Source organism: Aulonocara stuartgranti, assembly GCF_965226115.1.
Source record: "Aulonocara stuartgranti genome assembly, chromosome: 2".
NCBI lineage: Eukaryota > Metazoa > Chordata > Actinopteri > Cichliformes > Cichlidae > Aulonocara > Aulonocara stuartgranti.
This window is the reverse complement of record NC_138940.1, coordinates 30,721,001-30,746,456: the sequence shown is the minus strand read 5'-3', so window position 1 is coordinate 30,746,456 and position 25,456 is coordinate 30,721,001. Positions and strand designations below refer to the sequence as shown.

Below are 25,456 nucleotides of genomic sequence, written 5' to 3'. Positions count from 1 at the left end.
GTCACACCAAATGTTGACTTTCAAGTTCACTAGAATTGTGCAAACTCAGTTTTTGCATTTTATGCTGTATGTTTCATGTATCTTTACATACATTTCAATAAATTGTTGCACCAATTTACAGTTTTCCTTGCAACATATAAAGAAATAAGGGGTGACCCAAGACTTTTGGAGTTGGAGCGTAAAGATGGTACAGAGGCTATGAGATTCATAAATATTAGTTTATCTGCTGAAGTGAAATATTCACCATGGGGTTGAATATCGGTGTGCAGTGATATCTCTTATGATCTCATAAATAACACTCGATATTTGTGAATGGAGCTTCATGAATTGCTTGTTGGTAAATGAAAGTACACACAGTTCCCAAATATTCAAGACAGCATTATTAAGGTCAGTGTTTCATTTATTCCCAAACAATACATTTCTTGGTACACTAACTTCATGTTTTATGTGGGGATGGAAAAGTGGCTGCTTCTGTAGAAACACAGTGGACTCTCTGACTATGAAATGCTGTTCATACAATGTTCCCGTACAGGAAAGAGTTAGTGACACAGGCACTCTTTACTGATGGAGCCAGCCTAATGAACAACAGGAGACCCTCCTGAGACACAACGTCTTGACGTTAGCATGGTGATGGCTGCACAACTACCTTAACAAAATTTCCCTCAGTCATCAGTCTGGAAGATTAAATACACTACCTTTCCCCTCACCAGCTGTTTCTCAGCACTTAAGCAGTCTTTATTTCAGCTAATCCCCTTATCATATTTGAATAAGCAACCGCTGACTGATTTGGCTTAATTAGCTTCCTGTTGTTTGTAGGTGGCTCGAGTAAATCCTTCAAATCGGATGGCGTCATGTGATATGGAGGAGCTGATAAGTGAACACTGTACATCAGCAAACCGATTGAGCAACGTAGTCCTTTTACTGAAAGTTCACAGACATCAGTATAGACAGAAGTCTTTATATTGACAAAATGCTAATGCCATGCAACCTTGCAAAATGTTGCATTCCTTAATGCAGAAAGTTTTCCAGAAACAAGACAAAAACCAACATTCCAAACAAAGAAAGCATCCATTATATTCAAGCAAACATAATGCAGCTGCTGTTTGTTTTTAATGTTAGCGCAAAAAACAACAGAGTATGTGGGGGGGTTGAGGGGTTTATGTTTGCATAGCCATAAACTAAAGTAGGGACAGAATAGGACACAGAGATATAAATGTATATCTACAGTTCTGACCCCAGCATTGACCATCAGCCCATCCATCAGTCAGTACTCAGTTAATAAAGTGGTGCACCCAAAGACGAAACATTGGCAGGGAACAGTTGTGGCTCAGTGTTTTAAGACTTTGGATCTTTGCTACATCTGGATAGAGTTTAACAGTCACTCTTGTGCCTCGTCAAAAAAAAACAAAAAACTACATAAATAAGGTCCCCTGTTTGGGTGGACCTCACCCACACATTCCCAGAAAATATATACTGTATGTAGTGTCCTTTGGATGAAAACTAGAGTAATATTATAATACTGCATACGATTGGGTAATGGGGTTATATCCAGGAAGCATTCACACAAAGTCAGGTATGGACCGGGAAGGGGCAGAAAAACAGTTTACACAAGGGTACATGTCTCAAAAAAAGGTGCAATCTGTAACAGTCAAAAGTGCTCTCCCTGCTGTGTAATGGTATAGTTGTGACTGTAATGTTGAAAAACTAAATCCTTACAAAGGTGCAAAACCTGCACATATAAAACAAATCAGTTTATTACTATATTTCGCAAGTGAGATACAGAATAGTTCCTGTAGTTTGTCAGTAAATGTACCGTAATCATAAACGTAGAAAATGACAATTTACAGATTACACCTTGTGGAGTGGAGCAATATTTAAAGCAGCAAAAAGATAACGTAATACTGTCTCAAAGGGGAGGGGGAAAAAAAAAAGTTCCAGTGACATCCATAGTTCTTTTTTTCCTCACCAGAGACCTGCCAGTCACAGATCATGGTGCAAATATTGTAAAAATAAATACATAAATACATACATGGGTAATTCATCATTACATACATACACATATTGTATCATAAAATAAGAGAATTATGAGATAATTATAAAATTCATATGTACAAATGCATAGTCCGTATGCGTCCAAGGAGAGGTTTAGCAACGAAGTGACATCGCTTCGTTTTAGGGGTGTGTTTGGTGTTTGTGTTTCAATGTGGGTGTGTGTGTGATGTGTGTGCTGTGGTGTGGTGTGGTGTGCATGGCACTTACTGTACAAGAACACAAGCATTACACACCAGATAGCTCTGTGCTGCTTCTTCTTGTCTTCACCTCTAGAGTCAGTGCGTTATTAGTGGGTAAAAGTTCACAGATCAAAAGTTTAGAGGTACATGTCCGGGTGTGTCCGAGGGCTCTACCGTGGGTGTCCGGAAGAGCTGAGTGAGTGCGAATACAGACGAGATGAGCACAGTGCATCGTTTGGCTAGCAGCCTTACCCCGTCGACCTCTCCCTGACCCTGTACGGTCCCATTGACGCCCCCGCTCCTACCCACTGCCCCAGCGCCAGTTCCAGCTGTCTCAACAGCCCCAACAAACTCCCGATACAGCCCCACTATCTCTTTCAGCTTGTCCATGGCCTCTTGGCCATCATTGTCCTCAACTTTTTGAACCAGATTTGTATTATGGCACATGTCACAACCAGTGCAAGGGTTTGTTTGCAGACAGGCTGCCGACAGCTGTACCAGGGCACTAAAACTATTGGATAAAGAACGCAGGGCTTCATCGGGCGCCCAGCCTACCCGCGTGGCTCGTTGACATCCAGATGCTAACCGTCGAGCCTCAGCCTGAAGAAGACTCCTCTCGGCCTCTGTCATGGTAGCAGGTGTCATCCTATTACACTTTAGGCTTGCTTCTGGGGCAGGGCTGTCTTCGGTTCCATTATGATTTAGATCAGGCCCTACTTTTAACTTTGTGCTATCTTGCTTTGCATCTTGGCATGATGTTTGCTCTGTTTGCTCAGGTGCACCTCGTTCTAAGACCAGAAGAAGCTGATCTATATCGTGACGCAGAGAGGCAAAGCCGCCTTTCAGCCCACCATAATTCTTGTTAGTTAGGGAACGAAGCGAGCCGCCGAATGAGGTTGTGGGTGAAACTGGACACGAAACAAGAGGACTGAGTTCAGAAGAGGTCGTAGAGAAAGTAGACAGCGGGCGAGGGTTGTCCCTCAGCAGTGAAAGAATATTGGGTTTGAGAGAGGGTGTTGTTGTAGGAGATGGGGCAGGTGCCGGCTGGACAGGTTTGGGGCGTATGCGACGGGAGAACTCATAAACTGTGAGCTCATCATCAAAGCTAACGCCATCCTCTGTGTCTCCGCTGAAACAGTTGGCGTAAACAGTGCGGCAGCCACAAGCCTCCCGGTGTTGCTGTGGAGGAGTGCTGTCTGCCAGTGAGGAGGTCGGTGAGTCACCTCCAATCTCCATGCTGGACACACCTCCCAACCCGACTGCTGAGTGAGACCGCGATTGAGGCTGCTCTGATGAAACGCTGCTGCTACGTGCAATATTTTCTCTAAAACTTAGATTAGGGTGGGAGCCGTTTGTTCCACTGGCCTTTTTCATGTGTGCCGACAATTCTTGGGCCTCTTTGATTGTTGCTATGACAACTTCAGCTCCATCATCTAAAATGGTCCCTTTGATTCCTGATTTTGAGGGCACACTCTCTTTGTCCTTGACAGGAGTTTTGTTTAGGTCTGATAAGCCACTGGCTACAGACAAACCAGAGCCAAATCCAGATGTGTCGCCATTGATGGAACTAGTGGACGGATAGTCCAGAGTTCCTAATATCTCCTGGGAACGGGTCATGTACCAAGGAAGGGCCTGAATCTTCCCTCTCAGGGCTGAGGCAGATAGCCTGCCTCCTAGACTGGAGGAGCTGGTTCTCAGGTCAGATCCTGAACCAGATCTTCCAGATTCTCTGCTTTCTAGGCCCCCTTTAGAATTGGTTGAGGTCAGCGAGGTGGTAACTGTAAGAGGTGCATCTGTATTTTTGGGTGAAAGGCTCTCGTGGCTCAGAGAGACCCTTCTAGGTCCTGACTGGATGCTCCCATTACGACTGCTCCAAGGGTGAATTCCATTTGGAGTACTGACGCCATCCTTACAGATCCCTTTGCTTGGATCAGTAGGAGAGACGGGAGAGCTGGCAGGTAGCGATAAGGGGTGAAGATTGCTTGGTGAAGTGGGTTTGGGAGGCACTGGAGGGGGTATTGTTAGCTTAGTTCCTGAATTAGAGTGAGTGATTGGGGTTAGGCTTGCTGGCCTCTTTGTTAGCAGGTCAGTTCCACTGGTTTTCCCCTCAGCTTCAGGAATTTGCGATTCATCAGGAATGTATTTTTCTTTTTTGGAAACAGCACGCGCTCCATTTTCTAGATCTTTACTTTGTTTTGTGCTGCTTTCCTGTCTTTTTGTCTTTTCTTCATCTTGTGATAGTGATTGCTTGCTATATCGCACTGCTGTGATCAAGGATGACGACATAGGCAATCCACCTGATGTGACCGACTTGAACTCCATGGTGTCCGGCTCCATTTCAAGGAGTTCCGACGACAAACGTCCAGAGGCATCTCCATTGCATTGGGCATATGATCTCCCATGCTGGGGAGACTTGGGAGGAATGATCTGAGGTTTGGGAGGCAGCTGTGGTTTCGGTGCCAATGGTGGTTTGACCTTAACATCAGGTTTCTGTGATGGCTTTGAAGGACTGCCTTGCTGGTTGTTGAGTTGATTCGAAGGGGCTTTAAGTGTATCCGCTTCTTTCTTGGCTTTATAGGATTGGCTTTTATTGGCAAGTGGAGATGACGGCTCTTTCCGCGAGACAGCTGGAAGACTGTTCCAGGTTCCACTCAAACGATTAGCATTGCGTCGGTCAGCCAGCTCTGCATCTGTGAGAGAATGAGAAAAATGAAATGAAAACAACAGAAAGACAGGTATTAATGGACCGACACACATCTTCTCACAATTGTCCCGTCTCCTTTCAACATATCGTAGTCACAGTGCTGTCACATGTCACCAGTACACAGATAAATATACCATCAAGGGACTAAGTTATCAAGCATGCTGTAAACAAACCTGAGAGATCAGGAACTGGAGGAGTAAATCTCTCTTGTGCATCGAAAAACTCATCCTCAGAGTCTGAGACATTGTCTTTGACCAAAAGATTCGGCTTGGGGTTGGGTGAAGGTGTCAGAAACATGCTGTCTTCATCCTTTGATAGGCGGTTCTCAGCCTTTCCTGCTTTGCTCCCAGGAATTGAACTTGTTCTTACTGGGACTTTGGGAGGGGTCTTTTTCTTTCTTTTAATAGGTGATCTTTGAAAGGGTATGCTGTCAATCATTCTCAAATCTCTTGAACTAGGAATCTTAGAAATACGTCTAAGTGTCTCAGTGCCCCGATCTTCCTCCTCTTCATCGTCATCATCGTCATCACTGGTAGCCCCAGGCGGGCTTGGTAGGAAGTCAGACTTGGAGAGGTCAGCAAAGCAGAGGCAAGAGTTGTCATTCCCACGGTAATTGAGGTTAGTGGGTCTACGTGGCCCTTGATGGCGTTTTGGCTCCAGGAGGTAGGGGTGGTGAACATCAAAACTCGGAACATCCTCGCCTACGTGCGGCCCGTGAAGGCGAGATTTGGATTTGCTGGCAGCACTGCTCTCCTCAAGTGCAGTGCTCAAGGAACTGCTGGACAAGCTGGAGAAGCTGCTGGTGACTCGCAGGTCAGTGTGGTACCAGGAAGAGTCCAGGTTCATTTCTTCATCCATAACACTGAATTTATGCAGACCACTTCCTGTTGCTCCTCCTTCATCTGGACTCTCATTTCCTTTACCTTCTGTTGTCACTATTATCCTCACTTCCTGTTTGCCTTTGTGCTCCTCTCTCTCTTTTCTTTCTTCCTCTCTCCTCTTCTCTTCCTCCTCTCTTCTCCTCTCTTCCCAGTCCTGACTTGCTGGGTCTGGGCGTTTGTAATTCTGAGAATCCATCGGGTCATCCTCGTCTGTTGAGTCGTCTGAGTCACTGCAGCAGCGAGACACATAACCTAATAAAACCCAGAAAGTGCACAAACACCAGACAAGCATTGCGAAAGCTGTGTTAGTGCATTCATAAAGGAGAATAATATTTAATTTTTGATAGTAAAAAAAAAAAAATGACATCTTATCTTTTTTTTTATTATCCGTATCCATACTGGATGGTGACATAAATAAACATGTGAGGTGAAAAAAAGGCTATCAAAAAGGCCAAAGCCAGAAAGTCATACGTTTTAAGTGAAACAGTTTTTGCTCACTTGATAGGGATTCATAGCACACGCCCTCTATTACGGCGAACCTCCCACACACACCTTCTTCAGCAGGAATCCGGTGCACCCTCACTTTTGGGCGCCCCAGACGGAAGACGTTGACATTGGGATCCACCAGGAGTTTGCAGTAGCCTCCCAGCAGACACCCTAAGTCTTTGGCTGCCAGAGAGTCCATCAGTAAGGCAAATGGCTGAGAGGGGGAGGGTATTGCAGAAAAAAGGTAAAGTAGTAGTGTTTAAAGCCAAAGGGTAAGAGGGGGAAAGCGATGGAGTGGGAGAAAGAAGGAGAGACAGTCACCTTTGCATTCATGAATTAACATTATATATAGCTAGCCTTAGGCTGTATACTGTTATATATCGCATGTATAGTAGAGAAAGAATGCTTGACCTATATTTAGTGTCATGTTCATGAATATAGTGTGGTGAATGAACATCTGTGCCACGTCTATATGTTTACGAATAATACAGCCTTGCAACTCGATGAACATGTATATCCCACCTAAGGCCCCCTCACCTTCATGTCATGCAGCGAGATGCGCAGCAAGCTGACTTTGTCCGACTCCGTGAGCAGCTCCACTCGGCTGATGCTGCTGAACTCGACCAGCGTAGAGATCACGTTGAGCTTGTGGTTGATGACCTGACTCATCCCATACTTGGCTCCCACCAGCAGCGTGACCAGCACTTCCCTGTCCTGAAGCTGGAAGGAGAAGGAAGAAAGGAAATAAGTGTTGCAGTCATTTTAATTGGTTGCAATTTCCATCGTTTAGCAAATGGATCCACCAATTTACATGAGGCCTTTAGCCCTTACCATCATTGTGGCTGTGTACGACCGTCCCCCATAAGAAATGAGCTCTCCCAGCTGAGTGAGGTAGGCCAAACGAGCCTGATTGGCAGATATTACCTATAACACCACAGAGAAGATATACAGTATGAGCAAGACAGACAAAAAAGGCGGTGGGTGGCATTACCCAAGCCTGATACTGACTATTCACCTTTTTAATTAGCCTCCTACTCAACATCTATTTTTCCTCCAAGCTGCTGTTCTTCCATATACCGCTTTAAACCTTAGGAAGATTAGCAGTCCTCATACATCTCAGCTAAAACGTAGCCTGAAGTCACTGCTGTCACTATGTGTCTCTTTACACCTCTCACATTTTCCTTCCACTTATCCATTTACCTTCTGGCGTGGCTCTAGCAGGGACTGGATCTTTTTGAGGTGGTAGCTAATGGCTTTCCTCAGGTCCTTCTCTCTCATGTTGCCCAGCAGCGTAGGAGAGATGAAGCTGTCCAAGCCGAACTCCTTCCTGTCAACGCCACATTTGCAGAGGCATGAAAGTACTCAGTGAATAAAATGTTACAAAGAAATGCATGAAAAGTGAAAAGAGGTTGTAATGTAAGGACAAAGATACACTTAATATTGGAAGTTAAATTCAGAAATTTCACTGAGCTTTATTTCTTTAAAAAAACAAACCAAAAAAAAAAAAAACTACCAGTAGATATTACTAAACAGTCATAGTTCAGCTTTCAGCCCCATTAATTGCAAGTTGTCTTCACAATTATAACTTGTGGGATAAGTATAGAAATGTACAGATAACTGCTCTGTACTACAATATATACAATGTACAACAATGTATGACAACCAGGCCGCAATCCTTAGAAAAAATGGATGTTTGCTTTGCATTTTGAGACACTTCCACTCTCAAGTAATGGGGCAAATATCCTCCACACACCCACTAAACCTCTCCCATCACATTAATAGATTAGGCATTTAGTGAGCTGCCTCATCCTAGACAAATCACAGTAATTGCAGCAGTGAAAAAATGTCAAGGCCCTATTACTCAAAACCTATAATGAGAAGTACCACAATTACAGTGTCCTACTAGTGTGACCCCTAAACGGAAACTCTCCCACGCGTATGACTCACGTAATACTCTTGACTGAGGTTCTGGTCTGTCCACAACTATCTAGTCTCTCATGCATGTGCAGGGCTGCCAGGCGGAGTGCAGTGTTGCACTTCATCTCCACCGCGAAACGCTCCCGTAGCACATCACCAACACTCTGCAGGCAGAAAGAATCACAGTTTTAGTATTACATAATACACACGCACCTTACAGTGACCTGATTTTTGTCCCAGCATACTCTGCATGTCAGACATTGCAAAGCACGTAGCTCATCAGCATATCTGTAAGTAAACCAGCGACCTGACACTGACAGGGAAAACACAATCGGCGAAGACAATGAAACAGTAAATTGGCATGACATAAGCGGCACTCTCCACTGCTTTAGTGAGCAACAAAAACACGCACAGGCCACATGTAACAATATCAAGACTTAGCATCATCAGAGCAAGTATGTAACTGCTTTGTACAAAAGAAGGACTAAAGAATGTGAGCAACGTGTTATAGGGATAAGGCCATGAAGCTATAAGGAGGGGCTGCATGTTGACTTCAGAGCTACTTTTGCAATATTTTCGAAGAATTTCAGAGCACACTCAGCATAAAGTGGGTACAAAGTTTTATTTTCTGTACATACGCAGAGAAAGGACCAAAGTCTAATTGCGAAATAATTCAGAGCAAAAGTCTCTGAGATAAACAATGCATGACCGTAATGGTGACAACAAATAAAGGAGCTTCTCTGACCTGTAAAAAGAAGTACTCAAAGGCAGAGGGGTCATCCTGCAGTAGGTCTCCTGGGTCTCTGGGGATGAAACAAACCCTGAACAGACACCTGTAATCGTGGGAGTCTTTCTTTTGCACCACCTGGTGAAGACAAAAGATAGAGGTGGAAAGTTGTAGCATTTAATCTTCATACATATCTACGAGATATCTCCACATGGATTCTTTTCCTTCACCCTCTGAATGAGCTCATCTTCATGCAGTAGCAGCAGTTTGGTGATGCTGTACTGTTGCTCTAGCACCAGGGCGAAGTACTCGATGGCCCGGATGGACAGCTTATCCTTCAGAGTCAGAACAATGTCCTGGAATGACAAAAAAAACCAACAGCTCACACCTCTTAGACAAACATGTTTCGTCCCACTCCACTGAGGGCAAAGGGACAAAGCTGATTCCCTGTCTCAGATTTGCTTCAGCTGGGAAAACAAACAGAAATACAAAAGCTGCTGTAAAAATAATACCCTGCTCATAAAGACAGAAGCATGTACCTACTGATGGTGACTTACTGACCTTTTCATAATTTTCTTTTTCAGAAACAGTATCTCCCAATGAACTACAACTGTTATAGCCAACCCACACTGTGACACCTTTGGGGGAAATCATACCTTAGCTTCTGGTGCACTTAATTTCAAAATAGTCCCACCTGGTCCTACCAAGCATCTCATAGCTACATTCACCTGTGTGCTCAGTCTCGTGGTGGTTTTAAGAAACTGTGTGGGCTTTTTATTGGCTCATAAGAGGACCGTCTTGAGTCATTTCTGTATATGTTGCAAGGAAAATGGTAAGTAGGTGCAGCAATTTATTGTTATGTATGCAAACATACATGAAACATACCATATATAGGGCAACAATAGAGTTTATACAGTTCTAATGAGCTTGAAAGTCAGTATTTGGTGTGACCACCCTTATTCTTCACCATAGCCTGAAATCTCTTAGGTAGGCCTTCCTGTAATTTGTTTAAGTAGTCTTCAGTTCTCCAGGCTCCTTGAAAAACATTCAAAGCTGTTCTTTGGATGTTGGCTTCATTTTACTCAGTTTTCTGTCAAAATGATCCCTCACTGCTTCAATATTGTTGAGGTCCACGCTCTGGGGAGGCCATCCTTCTACTGAGACCATTTCTGATGAGGCTACAGTGAAGAGTAGATTAAGACCCTGTTTCCTCAGTTTCTTTAAGGGCACACTGCACACCATGGTGAGATATGCCTTGGTTTTGGCTAATTGTTTTTTTTGTTGGTGCAAAAATACTATTTTATGCCAGTCAAACTGTGTTATCTTCTCATAGATTGAAATTCAAATTTGAAATTGGTCTATTCCAAATTTTCTGTTGTGTGTAAAGACACAAGGACTAGACTGAATATGAGTGAAAAAGTCCAAAGGTAAACTTTGAAAGACCTTTATAAACCCAGAAGAACTATTTCTCAAGACTACGCTAAAAATAGCTGTTGTCAGGCTTCTTATTACTGGGGCACACTGCTGTTATGTAATAAAAATGTCAACCATGAACGATGTAGGCATCTCTTGGGTCACTTAGTTACTATATCTATCAAAAGATAAACAAGTCCATCAGGCCGATGAGCGAGCTACTTTCAGCTGTTCTCCTATTCACGAGGGCTTCCAGAGCAGGTAATTTTGCGTGTTTGATATGGCCATTTCTAACATAACCCTGGATGGATTTGCCCCATTCCTCCTGCCCCAGGATCACACCCCCTTTTGCTGGTTAGGCGAACGTGTAACGTACTATACGATGGAGCCACTCAATGAAGCCACCAAGTAAAAGCTCTAAATGCTCTTTTCGGGTAAAACTTTCTAACTAGGCCGGTAATCCTGTTTATTACATACCTTGACGGTGGTGTTGTTGTCGAACTTGAAAGCCTTGGTCTGTCCGTTCTCTAAATAGACTTTCAGAACATTGGGCAGGAAGAGAAGAGAGTTTCCCTGGTGGAAAGAAGTGAGAGATGTGGTCAGACATAATCGATATCAGATGAGAAAAGATCAAATATTAAATGATTGCAAGAAATGTTAGCCCATAAGCCCTAATGAAGAATATTTCATTATGTGGAAGACTGTGAATTGACTGCTGCTTGTAGCCTTACAGTAAATGCTTGTTTTTTGTTTGGCAGCCTCCTTCTGTATCAGATAAGGTTTTCTCACCTGAGTGTGCCCATTGACCACCACCTCCTCTGCAAAGCGCACTTTAACTGGATTACTCCTCAGACGAGCTCTCTTCTCTGCTGACATAATGGATGACTTGGGATTCTGTAGCACACACACACATCAGCACCATTACTGTACATGAAGGATGAAGCATGGGCTAAGACACACATGAGTAACACTGACGCCAGCAGGCTTTAAAATGCAAACATTCAGAGCTGTACTCAGACGGTCGATACATACATCACAGCACAATGTAAAGTGCTTAATCCAGTCAGAAGAGGCAAGCTAAGAGTCACATGCTTGGGAGCACACAGACAGCTTATGTTTAAATGAGCGATGGCATACAGACTGTGTAGTGAGGAGCTCATTAATGTCTTCTTTGTACTCACTGTCATGTGCCGCAGGATAGTCACATTGATACAATCCTCCAAGTTCCTGAACACAGAGAAGAAGCATTCATTCACACAGACGGAGGAGGGATCATAACCTTTCTGCTCAGCTATTAAGTCAGCATCTTCTGCTCTGACCTCTACCGCTAACTCACTAAGCCTTCTACACCCGCAGTCACACATGAATCAGCGTCAAAATCCCAGAAAACAACTGAAATAATTGTCATTGATTTCTTTAATGACTGTGAAAAACGAGAATAGAATTTATTTTGAATTTTCTCTAATTTACACATAATCGAAAGTACACATACAGGCTGAATTATATACATACAGTCCCTTAAATCTACAGTTTTCTAAGAAGGAGAATTTGAGATTTACACAAGCTGGAAAGATTTCTAAACAATCATCGATCATAAGTACAAATTATTGAGATGTGTCACCACTTTGTTCTGGAAGAAGACCCAAACTGTCCCTCTCAAACAAGAGGAAATTGGTGAGGATGTTCAGGAAAAACCCAAGACCCAAGGCTCAATCTTGAACTGATAACTGCTGAAACACCTTGAACTGAGAGGGTGGCGACCAAGAAAGAGGCAGCTTCCCACATAGACAAGCCAAACACTTCAAAAGTAGTTTTGGAAGGGAAACCAGATCATTTATATTAACTCTACCAAAAAGACTGGTCAAATATCCAGAATCATGCCAGAAGATTGTGGATTGATACCTAAAGCATCTCGTTGAAGTACAAGTTGCAGAAGGGACATTTAACCAAATATTAGTTGGGCTATATATTTGAGCCTGTGTGGATACCACTGATCCTGTGTGATTTAGAAAAATGGAAAATAAATTCGATTTTTTGCACCCAATTCTTGCTTTCAAAAGTCTTTAAAAGCATTAATTCAACCCTGGAAAAAGAAAAGTTCAAATAAAATATTAAAAGCCCCAAATTACCCTGAGATTCATGCCCATGATGAGTGCATGGAAACTTCTGACCACAACTGTAGATAGATGGATCTCCTCACCTTAAGACATTTTCCACCTGCTCTTCACTCAAATCCTCCATCGCTGTATCATTAATCTGCAGCACCTGGTCCCCTGGGAATAGTATCCCATCTGCAGGACTTCCTAAACACACGCATTCCCATCAACACACACACACAGATGCACAAATTCACACAATGAAAAGAGTGAGTGCTTGCATAAAACAAAAAAACCCACAGCTGCGTACGTGGAGACAAAGGGAAACACACACACACACACACACACACACACACAAGGGTTAAGGTTATTCTGGGTGTCTTCCAGCCCGGCTCGGCTCTGCTTTCTGTAGCTATTTATACTCATTTGTCTTCAGGCAAGCGAGCACGACTGAGGCACAGCAGTTTCAGCTTACTCTAACACACAAGCACACAGACACGCTGAGCATCTGTGCACGTAAACACATGCACCCACAAATTTTCACACACCCAGTCTGCCTGGCAAAGCCCCGTCTGTCCCTGATTTGTGACCCACTGAAGGCAAGCCGTACAGCATGGCAAGCTTTTGCACATAAACACACACACCCAAAAGCCAAAGTCCCCTCCTGTTAAGCTTTCATAATAGCGATTCCTCCTCTTCCTCTTTCTACCCTACTTCATCATCCTTCACTTTCCTTCAGCATCTACCAACATGGCCTCTCTGACTATTCCCAATCCCTAAGTGTCACCAACTGTTCATCCCCTCTCTACTTTCTGTACACTTTCACGCTCATTACTTTGCTTTCTTTAGCCATGTTTGCACTTTGGTTGTGTATTTCCCTCTGGGTCTTCCTGCTGGCATCTTCTCTCTCAATTAAATCTTGTCTTCTGTTATCACTTCACTCTCCCTATCTCATTCGTCTCTCCTTTTCCTTGGCAGCAGCTACAGCGCTAGTGGCAGGGTGGGACCCTCCTCACTGCATTTATCAGCTTATTTTACAGGATAGACATAAAGTAATGGATCAGCATCTCTCCCTCTCTCCCCCCTGCACTCTGTCTCTCTTTATCAGTCTCTCTATCCCCCATCAAAGTTGCATAAATGAAAAGTGATTGAATTTAGAAAGGATGAGCAGGTGGCTCTGTTGTTTTCGTGGCTTCTCTGGCACCGTGCCCCGGGGCCTGAATGCCAGGAATGTGTGTGTGCGTGTTATGTGTGTGTGAGAGAGATAGAGAGAGAGTGGTAAAGTGTAAATATGCTTGCTGCATGCAGCGAAAATTGCATAAAGCAGGTGGCAATTTGGTAACGCTAACTCACAGCCACTGCACGGCCGATGTACCTGTGGCGATGTCCCTGACCAGCAGGGGTGCGTTTGTGGTGAGGGTGAAGCCATGTCCAGTGCTGCTGTCCAGGACCGGGTCCCTGGTAATCTGCAATGTCAGCTTGGCCTGGAAGTTCTGATTGGACAGACTGTTGGAGCGCTGCGACCTCCCATCGCCTAGCAACCGCTCTCTGAGGAAGTCAGACAGGGTGATGGGTTATCCAACTGGAGGCGACGACAGCCATGAAGAGATACTATGTATTCAAGTAGTGTATTCAAAGAGGAGAAAGTTTACTTTTTGCTCTTCCAGATCACGTTTCTTATTTGTTCCACAGTGACTGCTGATTAAAACGTAGCACAGAAATCCTGTAAAGCGAACCTTCTCTGCGGTGTCACACAGTATTTCCGGCTCCACAGTTCAGACAGCTTGTATATATTTTAGGCCATATGCAGCCTCTCATTTCACTCACTGTCTGAAGACAACTTATTTTAGCTTCTCTACAGTTAAGTCAACTTTCTTCTGATTGGCTGTTCCTCACAAAAGTGGGATTGCTACACCCACACCGAGAGCTGCAGTAGAAAGAAACTTTCTAAAATCGAGTGTTTTGATCATTCAGGTCAGGAATACTCTCTATTTAACCTCTTTATTTAGAAACTTGTCTAAATGAACATTAACCATCATAAGAGGATATATATAACCAAAGATAATGGAAAAGCATGCTAAGTTCACTTTACTGGTGTAAAATAACAGCATTTATTCAAGTCACAATAACTACTGTGGTGTACATTTACCTTGAACCTTTAACCTTGAACATTTTCAAGGCAATGGAAGGTCAAAATGAACCAAAGTGAATCTCAAAATGATATAGAATTCAAGGTGACATGTTGTTGTCTGTTCACTATTATTAAATACACTTAATTTATAACTAATTAGAGAAAAGTATCATATAATCACCTTTCAGAAGCTGTATCTGTTATTAACACTGATTAAATGACACCAACAGATTAACATACATCCTTGGCTTGAATGCACCCTGGAAATAGGTTTACTTTTGAATGAAAAAATGTCTGACGTTTTCACAAAGGCACATCAGACATTGACACTTTTATTGAATCGGTTTAGGTTTTGGTGTGATCTGTGCGTTTTACAACCTCAACATGATTAACAAAAACAGGCCGGGAGAATATTGTGAAAGATCATTTGCACCAACTTGATAGATCTTCGCTGTGTTTTGGTAACTAAGACCCCGTCACAGGGCAAAGGTCTCTCTGGCAGGCCTTCAACACCCTCTTTATGCAAAGCTTCAACACAAGTCATATGAGAAGGCTGGGGAGGACTAAAGCAAATAAATATATGAGATCATTTGTTCTGTCAGCTGTTGGATTGCTAAACAAGCTGCAGGCCAGGGTAGTACACAGTTTTTAACTGCGGACTTTCAGTGCATTTGCAGCTCTCTTCATGATTGCATTTAATGTATGCTTGTCGTTTATTTATGATGTGCGATGACAGTGATGACAACTATTTGTGAACCGAAATTCCCCTCGGGGACGATTACGAATATGCTTCTCGCCAGGAATTCCCAGGAGGAAGTTTACTGGGATTTCTCAGCAACGCGTTCATTGCTGAGAATGAGTCTTAGCGGACAGCCAAATATGAAGGATTCTTGAAAACATATTTGTGGTTTGCTGTGGGACAAGTTTGTGTATGAGAGAGGGACAGTCAGGCAGTTCGGGTTTGAATATGTACTTAGCTATGTGGCTCAGTGTGTGGGTGTAGGGAGGAGGTTTGGTTTGTGTTTGTGTCTTAGTGCGTCCATAACAGGTTGAGAAAGGCAGCTTCTTCTTCAGTTTTTGCCTCTTTTTGTTTTTCACGTGCTGTTTACCCTTTTTTTTTAGCTATTGCTAACTCACAATGAGTCAGTAAATTTCCTCAGCATGCTGAACAAATACACACCTGCACTTCCCACATTTTTCATTTTTGTGTCACTCAAGAATCTGGCACCAGGCTTAGACGTGCTTAAAGTTCCTCTTCCACTCTTTACACATTGTTTAGTTGTTTTTAGCATATAAGCATATATTTTTTTAAAACTCTGTCATACTCAGTTTCTTCCCATCAAAATCCACCCTCTAAACACCTTTGCACTGATTTCACCACAAAAACATCTTCCCCCTCAGCTCAGACTCCTTTTAATTCCGTACCTGCTAAGAGACTCTCGAGTGCGTCGTATTATTGTCCCCACCACCTGCTGCACCCGACTGGCCCTCCGAGCCGGAGACCTGCTCCTGCATCGCTCCTGCTCCTCCATTTATCTGAAGCGACAAAGAGAGAAAAGTGCATGAACACGCAGAGGAACAGGGAAACGTGGGAGGAAGATGAAAGGATTTGGTTGGAATAAATGAAACTGAGCTCAGAGCTCAGTTCTGTCTTTTTTGGACTGTGCAATCAGTGCGAGAATTGTGCTCCAGCTACATTTGCATCTAGGCCCTTTTTTATATGCACCGCATGCAGCCTGCCTCGAACACTATGAATAATCAGATGTGTGAGCAGAAAGCAAAAAAAAAAAAAAGGCTGTGAGAGAAAGGGGTGGAGTTTAGTCAGCATGAGCAGCAAAACATGGCGAAATGACCTGATTCTCAAAAACAACAACAACTGCATCATCACACAATAAAAGGACTCACAAGTATGCCCCAGTATGAACGTTCACAACACCACCACTCTGCAGCTGTACATTTTCTGCTGAGCTTGCCCCTTAAACAAGGCAGTGGTGAGGACATAAAGAGCGATGGAGGGCTCATTTTAACCCTGGGGAGTTCGACTGAACGCAAACCAAATCTCAAGACTTACTACGCCCCTCAAAAGGGTTTTGTTTCTTTCAGCCAATCAATACTCTGCAGCTGGAAGAGGCTTGTAGAGCGCCTGATAATTACTTGACAGCCTTTATTTGCGGCATGAAGGGGAATTAAGTTATGCTGAGTTTTGTTTTCAGCAGATACTCCCTCGTGATATACTTCATCTGCTGTTTGTGGCCATGCTGGGCGGTTTCACCCACTGAAAGAGGGAAAACAAAGGGGAAAATTTGGCAGGGACGGGAAAAGCAGTGACCTAGATCTGATCTGTTTGGCTAACGATGATGAATGCCCTCCTGAAACTTAATGATCCATACCTTGGCCTGGGGGAAACCAATCCAAGTGCTCGGTCTGACCGGCCTTCGGAAATATGGATCAAACTGCTGCATGCCAACAGTTCTGTGAAGAGCTTAAAAGAGGCAGGGCTCTGGCCGTCTGCCACACTTGTTCCTAGCATTTTAAAAACATGCCTGTGTCCAATAAATGAGGAAGGATGAGTCATTAAAGTAGGAATTACCTCACAGTACTTCTGAGTTATGTAAAAACAATGCATGTTGTGCTGTAAACGGTAGATATTAAGCACTACTACTGTGTGTAAAAGTACATCTATGGGATAGAATTTGTCTTTTTCTTCACATTCACCCACCTCTGCTTCAGTGTCTCTGCTGAATGGAGGCCAGCGCTGACTAGCCCTCCTTAATGGTAGTAAAACATGCAGTGTAGGTTTGTCCTTTAAGAGGATTAGAGGTACTCGCTCTGCACAAGCCCGCACTGGTCAGGGTGTCACTTTAGCACCTCCTGCTTATCCGGATAGAGCCAGATAAACATGGATGAAGAAGACTGAGTGAGAGTAGGTAGTAGACAAATGCACACGAGGAACCAAGTGCACTTAGTATTACATCTGCTCCCCCTTTGATCACTGGAAGAAACATTCACTATGTGTTAAACGTGCAGGTGTATGGATGGGCAAATACGTGCACGTTCAAGTGCTGGGTGAGATGATTCTTCCTCTCTTCTGTCTGTCATTTTCTCCCTCTTTCTCTCACCTTCATTGCCCTTGCAGAGTCAGGTAGTCATCTCCAGTGACAGTCTCTGTGGGCAGCACTTTTTATATACATACTGTACACAACCTAAGCACTGGAGCAACGAGTTTACTATCTTGGCCATCATCAACTGCAGCTCACATTTGCAGCTTTACTAGTAAAGCTAGTCTAGCAGATCCAAGAGGAAATACACTGTGACTGCACTTCCCTCATAGTTCTCGAAAAAAGGAGAGAAAGCAAACAGCCCGGTGTTTCACATTTTCACTGAAGACTCAGAGAGTGCGTGACTCACCGTGATGTAGCTTGTCTCTTCAAGACTCCGGAACAAACATACCCCCTCGCCCTCTGAGACATCAGCTCTGGGTAGGTTGAAAAGAGGTGGAGAGGGGTTGTTGCGATCATCAGGGCCGATGCCAATCTGGAGCTACACCACCTGTGCAGAGCAGAACACTATCAGGAAAACCTGTCAAAACACATCCACGTGACAAGTTTATAATTAGAATGAAGCAGGAAACAACCGGTTTCTGGGACTGATTAACCTCTATTAGCTCAATTTTTAACCTGTTCATTAAAAGAAAGTGAATTCTAATCAAGTAGTCAGTATACTTTCTTGTTAACACATAAGTGTGTCAGGCAAAGCAGATGTGAGCATGAAACAAGTATCTGGTTGTGGTTTTCCAAAAAGGCTCCTCCTCTAGTCCCAGAGGCTCTCTCGCTCTCATCCACTGCTCCTCCACAGCCTCAAAAGCTCATGGCGATGGAGAGAGGAGGCACTCCATCTCCGTCTGGTTGTCTAAATTAAAATTTCATACAGCCCAGTTCAGTTAACAGTTCAGTTAACTGGGTGTGCTCTAAAAGCAGAGAGGACAGCCTGTGAATCCCGATGAGCTGGAGAGAGAACCACTGCCAGGCAAACAGCGATCTTGGCCGATATTAAAAGGGGACAAGTCTTTCATGTGAACATCAGGGCAGATATGTTGGAAACCTAAGCCAGACTCTGGTTTTCAGTGGAAATGAAGGGCTTTGATGTGTACAAGGAGAAATTTGAATTAGGAGAAAACACTGGATAAACATTCTTGCTCTCATCTAAGGAAACCACTTTATTCTGCACTTGAATGTTGATCTATGATGTAAACGCTCATTCTTTGTTGCTTTCTTCTACAAGAGGGAGCAGAAATCAAGGAGCTGATAGTCCCATCATGTAGCTCCTCCATCGGGCCCTGTGTCCCACACACAGAGCTCTTTCACGAGGCCCATGTGTCCCTCAGACAAGGCAGAGGAGGACCTGGACCCACACAGACTGCAGGGCACATGAATAATGTATGGGGCTAATGCAGCTAGCTCAGCCTCCAACCGCCTCCTTCTGCCACTTTGCCAACACAGGCCAGGAGAAGAAGAGTGAGCACAGAAGGAGAGAGGGCGAATGGGGGTTGGAAGCAGGGGGAGAAAGGAGCGCGGGGGGGTGGCTCTAAGGGGGCTGAGAAAAGGGGCAGGGATACAGAAAGAGAATTGGTCAGGGCAAAGAAAAGAAAGAAAGGACAGGATATTGAAGAGGGAAAAGAAAAGGGGGAGAGTTTTAAAAAGGGTGAAGAGGGCAGCGCCAAAAGAAATGAAAGGAGAAAGCTGCTGGAGAGGACGGGGAAATAAAGAAGAAAAAGTGGAAGGTGACAGAGTCCGTTCATCAGGAGGAGCGGGCGAAAGGGTGGTCAAGTGAAGGCGAGGTTTTTTACCACCGTTTGAGAGCAAACAGTGAGACAGAAGGAGCTGTTAACAAACAGATAGACAACACTCAGACCTGTAGCGTTGGTAGAACCCTCCTCTCTGACTGTGAGAGATCGCTTCAGTTTTCTCAATATGTGCCAGCATCTTCATTTTATCCAAACCCAGCACAGTGGAAGACGGTGACGGGTCTGCTCCTTAATCTCTCTCTGAATCAATAGTGAATCTTAAATGCCATCCTGCACTGTCACGTCCTGAAATCCCCGAGCTCACCATGCAAACAACTCATCAGCAAGCCTCAGAGCCTGCCTGGCCTTTCACTCAGTCTCCCTCCTCTTTTTCCCTTCACCTTCTCACCCCTACACCAGCCTTCACTTTACATGGCGAACGTAGAAGAATGCTGTTAGGTAACAAAGTCTGTCTTCCCTCTTTTTTTCTCTCTCTTTTGTCTGTGTCTGATTTCTCTAAGACAATCCCTCCCCCGTCTGCTCATTTTCCTCACACAATGTCTCTCTGTCGCTGACAAAACAGCCAGTTATTTAATCCCAGTTTGAGGACGCATGCAGTTCATAGAATTGGGCTTCTGGACTCTATCCTCAGGGGGGCTGAGAGGTGGTACTGAACGGGCAGTTCCTGTGCAGTCAGCTGAAGAGAAAATGGTTTTAAGCCCAATTAGCACTGCTGGGCTAAACCACGTCGGTACAGAAAAACCTGAACGTGGCACAGAGAAGTCGCATCAGGGCATGAATCCACTGACTCGACAACAGATTTTATTTAGAAAGGACCGGTTGGGTGTTTTGGACATCTTGTTCCCAATCTGTCCCGTGCACACATACGCACCCCAACCCCCTTCCCAAGCCGAGCACGACACGCCGAATACAGCTGCACCGCATGAGGTGCAGGACAGCGGCAGCAGGGGTTGGTTCAGCAACTCCACATTTCATTTTGGCTCACAGTTGTTGCCAATAAAGTTGGACACAGACTTCAGGGAACATTCAGTCCAACAGCAGCACGCTTGGCAGAAAATACTGCGTGTTTCAATACTTGGAGGACTGGAGGAGGTGGTGGTGGTGGTGTTTGGGGGGGGGGATTTAATGTGAGACAGCTGAAATGATTCAGATTTCATAAATGCAAAGTTGTAAACGTGAAGAACAACAAGCAGAGCAGACAACACAACCCCCCAGAGTCAGTCAGAGTGCAGGATTTGTTCTTTGTCTTTTACTTAGTGCAACAAGATACTTTACTCCAGGGGTGCCCAATCCCGGTCCTCGAGAGCTACCGTCCTGCAGCTTTTAGATGCATCCTTGTTCCCACACACCCGAATCAAATGAATGGCTTGTTATCAGGCCTTTGCCAAACACGATGGCATGCTGAAGAGGTAATCAAACCATTTGATTCAGCTGTGTTGGATTAGGGATGCATCTAAAAGCTGCAGGATAGTAGCTCTCGAGGACTGGGATTGGGCAGCCCTGCTTTACTCATACTGAAGGACTTTAAAAATAAAGTAAATAAATGCTTGACTGCTTATATATAAGGTGGGGAAACGCTCACAATGTGTTCTTAGAAAGTCAAAAAAAGTTGATTATTTCATTAAATTTGCTAATGAATGTCTAAATAAAAAGACACTTTTGAGTGCTCACTGTAGCTCTATGCGTGTAAGTAAGGAACTGTAAGTCGCTTCGTGTAAGAAGCTCAATATGTGGATGTTGTATAACCACAGAACTTAAAATGGACCGTGTCTAAAATAATGTTCAACTTTGGTTAAAGTAATTAAAAAGCGACTCCATGATGAATCATCAGATGCTTTTCATTAACTCTTTTCTCCATAAAGACGACATTTGACGACCTTCCCCGCACCCTTAATGACAGCTTTTGACACCTCAGTATATATCAATAAAGCTGTGGTTTGACTGCCATTAGGACAGTTTCCGGCCTTTTCCGAGGTTAGCTGCAGAGGTAGAGACCACCCTCACTAATTTCTGATACACACCCAGTAATTTTCTTCTATAAGCAGGCCTGAAATATGACAGAAGCTGCTCAGTTCAGAAAAGCATTTCAAGTGTTGCTCTTAATAGACTTTCAGGGGGTAAAGAGTTAAAGCGTGTGTATTTATATGGTATTACACATACATACATAGATTGGAAGAGGTTTTTAGAGGTGCTTTGATATCCAGTAAAAGGATACAAAGTAGCAGGAGGCAGAGATCAAACCACCAAACCTGTGAGATGTCCCTACATAGTCTTGTATTTTTAGCCAGATTGGCTGTGGCTCCGTGGGCACCATGATGTGTATGTCTACAAATATTACCACAGAATTTGGGGGAGACTCTTGAGGCGCATGGATGATGAATCCAGCTGACTCTGGAGAATCTCTGACTTTTTGTTTAGGGCTACCATGAGGCTGATGCTTTCTTGTGCCCATTAAATATTTAGATTCAACATCCACTAAGCATGCCAGCATAAAATGCTGTACAAAATTTCCAGGTGATGGTCTGCCATAAAATTAAGTAGAAACATCACCAAAGCTAGCTGTAGGGGTTTTTGTTGACTTTCTATTGGTGGAGGTTGCGTGTTTTCCTTATATGATGCGGCATGTGGCAGTGGTCCATGCTATGCAATTGCAAAAAATAAGAAGGAATAAAATCACTGATAAGGTCGATTTTAAAAGGAACAGCTTGTTTGCTTGTTTAACTTCACGGCATGTTGTGTTTTGCTGGTTGTTTGTTACTGCAACCTGTCTTCCAGACATAATCCCATCTTCTGTTTCTCATTCCGTCTGTCAGCTCATTCCATTAGCATTATGGAGACCGAGCTCACCGTGCACCGCTTGTTTCATTCCCCCTTTCATCAGCGACCTGGCAAGGCTTGAGCTCCCCTGTGCACTATTAAATAATGGGTACGTTGTGTTGTGTCACAGATCTATATCAATGGTTCTCATGGTTCTAAAGAGAAGGAAACATGCAGACAGACATAAAAAGAGAGGAGATGTCTGATGTCTGAGGAAAGCTTTTGGATATACCAGGGTGATAGATGTAGCAAGTCTGGAATTTCTGCAACACTTTTTTTCTTTTGCTGTCTGAGTCAATTTCCTTCAAGTCGGTGATCCTTAAGAGGAACACAATACAAGTCTTATCTTTAAGTAAAAGCAATAAGAGTTCAGTCTGTTTGCTACAAGCTATAATAATGCCCGGGTTCTGTAATAACGCAGATACAGCAGGCTTTCAATATTTCATATCACAGCTAAGAACAGAAAACCTGATTATTAGGAGCCGATGATTTGCTCGGGCTTTTAAGGAAAATTCTTTTCATTCTCAAAGTCTTTTGCTATATGTTCACAGAAATGGGGGGTTGGCCTACATTAAGATACCACTGCCAGTCAGTGGTGGCATCACCAGAGAGCTGTCACATGAATGAGGTCACGTCTCCTGTTTCCTCTGGCGACAGCTCTAGGAAGAAACAGGTGTAAAATACTCAATAATAAACCCATGATGCATGGATATAGTCCTTCATATATCCACCAGAAACAGCCTCTACAATCACATTAGGCAACCCGTGACTACTAATTAGCGGAAATCTTCCTCTTTATAATAACATGAACTGAAGATGAATTCTTGAGCAGGTCGTACTGGTCAGTGTTTTGGGAGCAGGAGCAGCAAAACACCAGCTCAGCAGCAGCACAGTCTGCCCCGGAGACATGGAGCTGAGACTAAAGATGAAGAGAGAGGGAGAGGATGGTAGACTGGCTCTGGTTAAGTGGGGCAGAGGAGCAGTCAGCAGAGAAGATCGAGGATAATGCAGCCAGGCATCAAGTCTTTCCTGATGTGCAAGTTCTGCCCGTCGCTTTTCTTCTCTGGCGGAGTGACCTCAGAGCAGCAATTCCCATCACATGCTTCAGCATACATCCCTGAGTCATAGCACAAAGCCTGCAGCGCTGGCAGGAGCGCAGGCGGCGTGCTCACATGTATACACGCTGAGTGAAAGCAGCTTTATGTTTAGGATCCGCCAAAACGCCATACGGACCGCAAACAGAAGCATGAAAAGAAGATATCAATGAGAAGATAGCAATGAGTGGAAGCTGCATTACTACACACGTCTGGGTCGCAACAAAGCGGTCACATTAAATCACGCCATGCGTTAAACGGAGGGCCCCAGAACAAGCGAAACGCATTGTTCCGGTCTAGTTATGTTGCGCTTGTCATGCCCGACACGGCACGGGAGCGTGAGAGAGAAATAGAGCAGGGAGAGCGGTGCATGGCCAAAGGACACGAGCGAAGAAAAAATCGGAAGAGACGATTGTCTCAGGCTGGCTGCACATCGCCTACGCCCATTCATAGTGTGCGTGTTTTACTACCCAGACTCCTGGCATCCCCCCTACCCACCCACCCCCCTCCTCCTCTGATCAGCCAGGATTTCGTCCGTGCATTTCCCATCTGTAGCTAGTGACGGTGATTTCACTGCGCACACGACAGCGTGGATTTCCAATACCGATGCATAACACATGCGTTTGAGAATATGGTGAATTATAGACCGAGCACTATTTTGTTGAGATTTTGCTATAACTGTATATTATATTGTGTTGATATAATATTAATATACTGGGGGTTGTGAGATTTAACCTCAGCGCCTCTCTCACAAACCCATCATGAATGCCCCTAAAAGCATCGATATCTGCCATCTCACAGGCCAGACACTAACTTTGATCAGCCATGCCCCTCAATCCAGGGGGCTAAACAAAGAGAGAAGAAGAAGAAACGTCACTCTTTTGTTGTTTCCCTTACAGCGTAATCTTAATCGGATTTAAATCTCCGCCACCTCCGTCAAATATAGGGTCCCGGGTGTAGCCCGCGGGTGATGGGAAAGTGACCACGAGTTAAATTATTCATATTCAGATGATAATCGGTGCAAATGGCAGGGCTGTCTGAACGCAAGGTGCCGGTCGGCGCCTGCGTAACCAGCCGGGCGCTCCTGTCCTTCATCAGACAGCAAACGCCGCGAAATAAGTAAAGGACTCACCTCGTGGTTGATCGGGAGACCGGGAGTCTAAGGAGGGGGGGATTGGTGGTTAGGCTTCCCCCCTCTTTTCTACTAAAAGACGAGAGATTTTATACGAGACGAAATCCGTTTCTCGAAAATATCCTCCCGCGCCAGATGATGATGGTGATGTGGTGTGCGGGGGGTTTGGCTAAAAGCTGGATGCTGTCATCGTACTGGGACTGCTCCCTGCCTAATCCTCGGCCCTGAGCTCAGAAATAACCCACCCCCTCTCTCTGCTCGTCTCTCTCTCTCTCTCTCTCTCTCTCGCTTTCTCTCCTTCTCCACCCCCTCGCTGCCTCCATCGCTGTCTGTCCGGGAGGACCCCCCCCCTACCCGATCATCCCACCCCTTCTCCACAAGGTCAGTTAGTTACAGCAAATGAGTTATTATAGTCATTGTAGTCAGTAAGGATTCATTTGGGCGTTTCTGATAAGTTCTTCGGTTAGTATGTTAAGTGAAGAAGTTATAGAGCAAATCAAAACCATAAAATTAGATTTACTGTCAAATAAATCAACATATAATAATAATAATAATAATAATAATAATAATAATAATAATAATAATAATAATAATAATAATAATAATAGTGTGTGTGTGTGTGTGTGTGTGTGTGTGTGTTGAAATAATCTTAATTTTAAAAGCAGCCCACACGCACAGATAGACTGCTGTGCTATACAGGAAATTTGCCAGGGGCCCCAGACGGCCGGGTTCCCAAAGGGTTCCCGATTTATTGTAGGCTATTTCAGCTGGCCTCAGGTAATTTAGTTAATTACAACTTTGCCTGGCATCATACACATAATCACTCAGTTAAATAACAACGGTCCCAAAGCGGAGCCTGTGCTGCTGCCACTCTCAAAAAGATCTATGCACTTCCTAAATTAAATGTTTTTAAAGCTAATCACCGAAAAACAGGGTCAAATTGACCCTTGTGGACCACACCCGAGAGACCAACATTATTATTATTATTATTATTATTATTAGTTTATTTTCTTAACATGATAT

General features: G+C 44.1%; 1 protein-coding gene across 3 annotated transcripts; it reads right to left on the bottom strand.

Moving 5' to 3' along the window:
- Nucleotides 1–379: 379 nt before the first annotated feature.
- Nucleotides 380–24,779, bottom strand: frmpd1b (FERM and PDZ domain containing 1b). 3 transcript variants are annotated; one of them, XM_082504090.1, is made up of 17 exons: nucleotides 24,434–24,779; nucleotides 17,995–18,135; nucleotides 16,012–16,122; nucleotides 13,831–14,003; nucleotides 12,560–12,662; nucleotides 11,541–11,586; nucleotides 11,149–11,253; nucleotides 10,837–10,932; nucleotides 9,177–9,302; nucleotides 8,965–9,084; nucleotides 8,250–8,383; nucleotides 7,503–7,629; nucleotides 7,134–7,226; nucleotides 6,840–7,022; nucleotides 6,315–6,516; nucleotides 5,109–6,068; nucleotides 380–4,921 (listed from the first exon to the last, which is right to left on the bottom strand). In XM_082504090.1, the coding sequence occupies exons 3-17, from the start codon at nucleotides 16,116–16,118 to the stop codon at nucleotides 2,361–2,363; spliced, it is 5,136 nt and encodes a 1,711-aa protein (XP_082360216.1). In that variant the 5' UTR covers nucleotides 16,119–16,122; nucleotides 17,995–18,135; nucleotides 24,434–24,779; the 3' UTR covers nucleotides 380–2,360. The 3 variants fall into 3 exon arrangements, with proteins under 3 accessions (XP_082360216.1, XP_082360218.1, XP_082360217.1); XM_082504092.1 differs by having other exon boundaries at nucleotides 6,369–6,516; nucleotides 24,434–24,778; XM_082504091.1 differs by lacking the exon at nucleotides 24,434–24,779 and adding an exon at nucleotides 19,498–20,843.
- Between the last annotated feature and the right edge of the window lie 677 nt (nucleotides 24,780–25,456).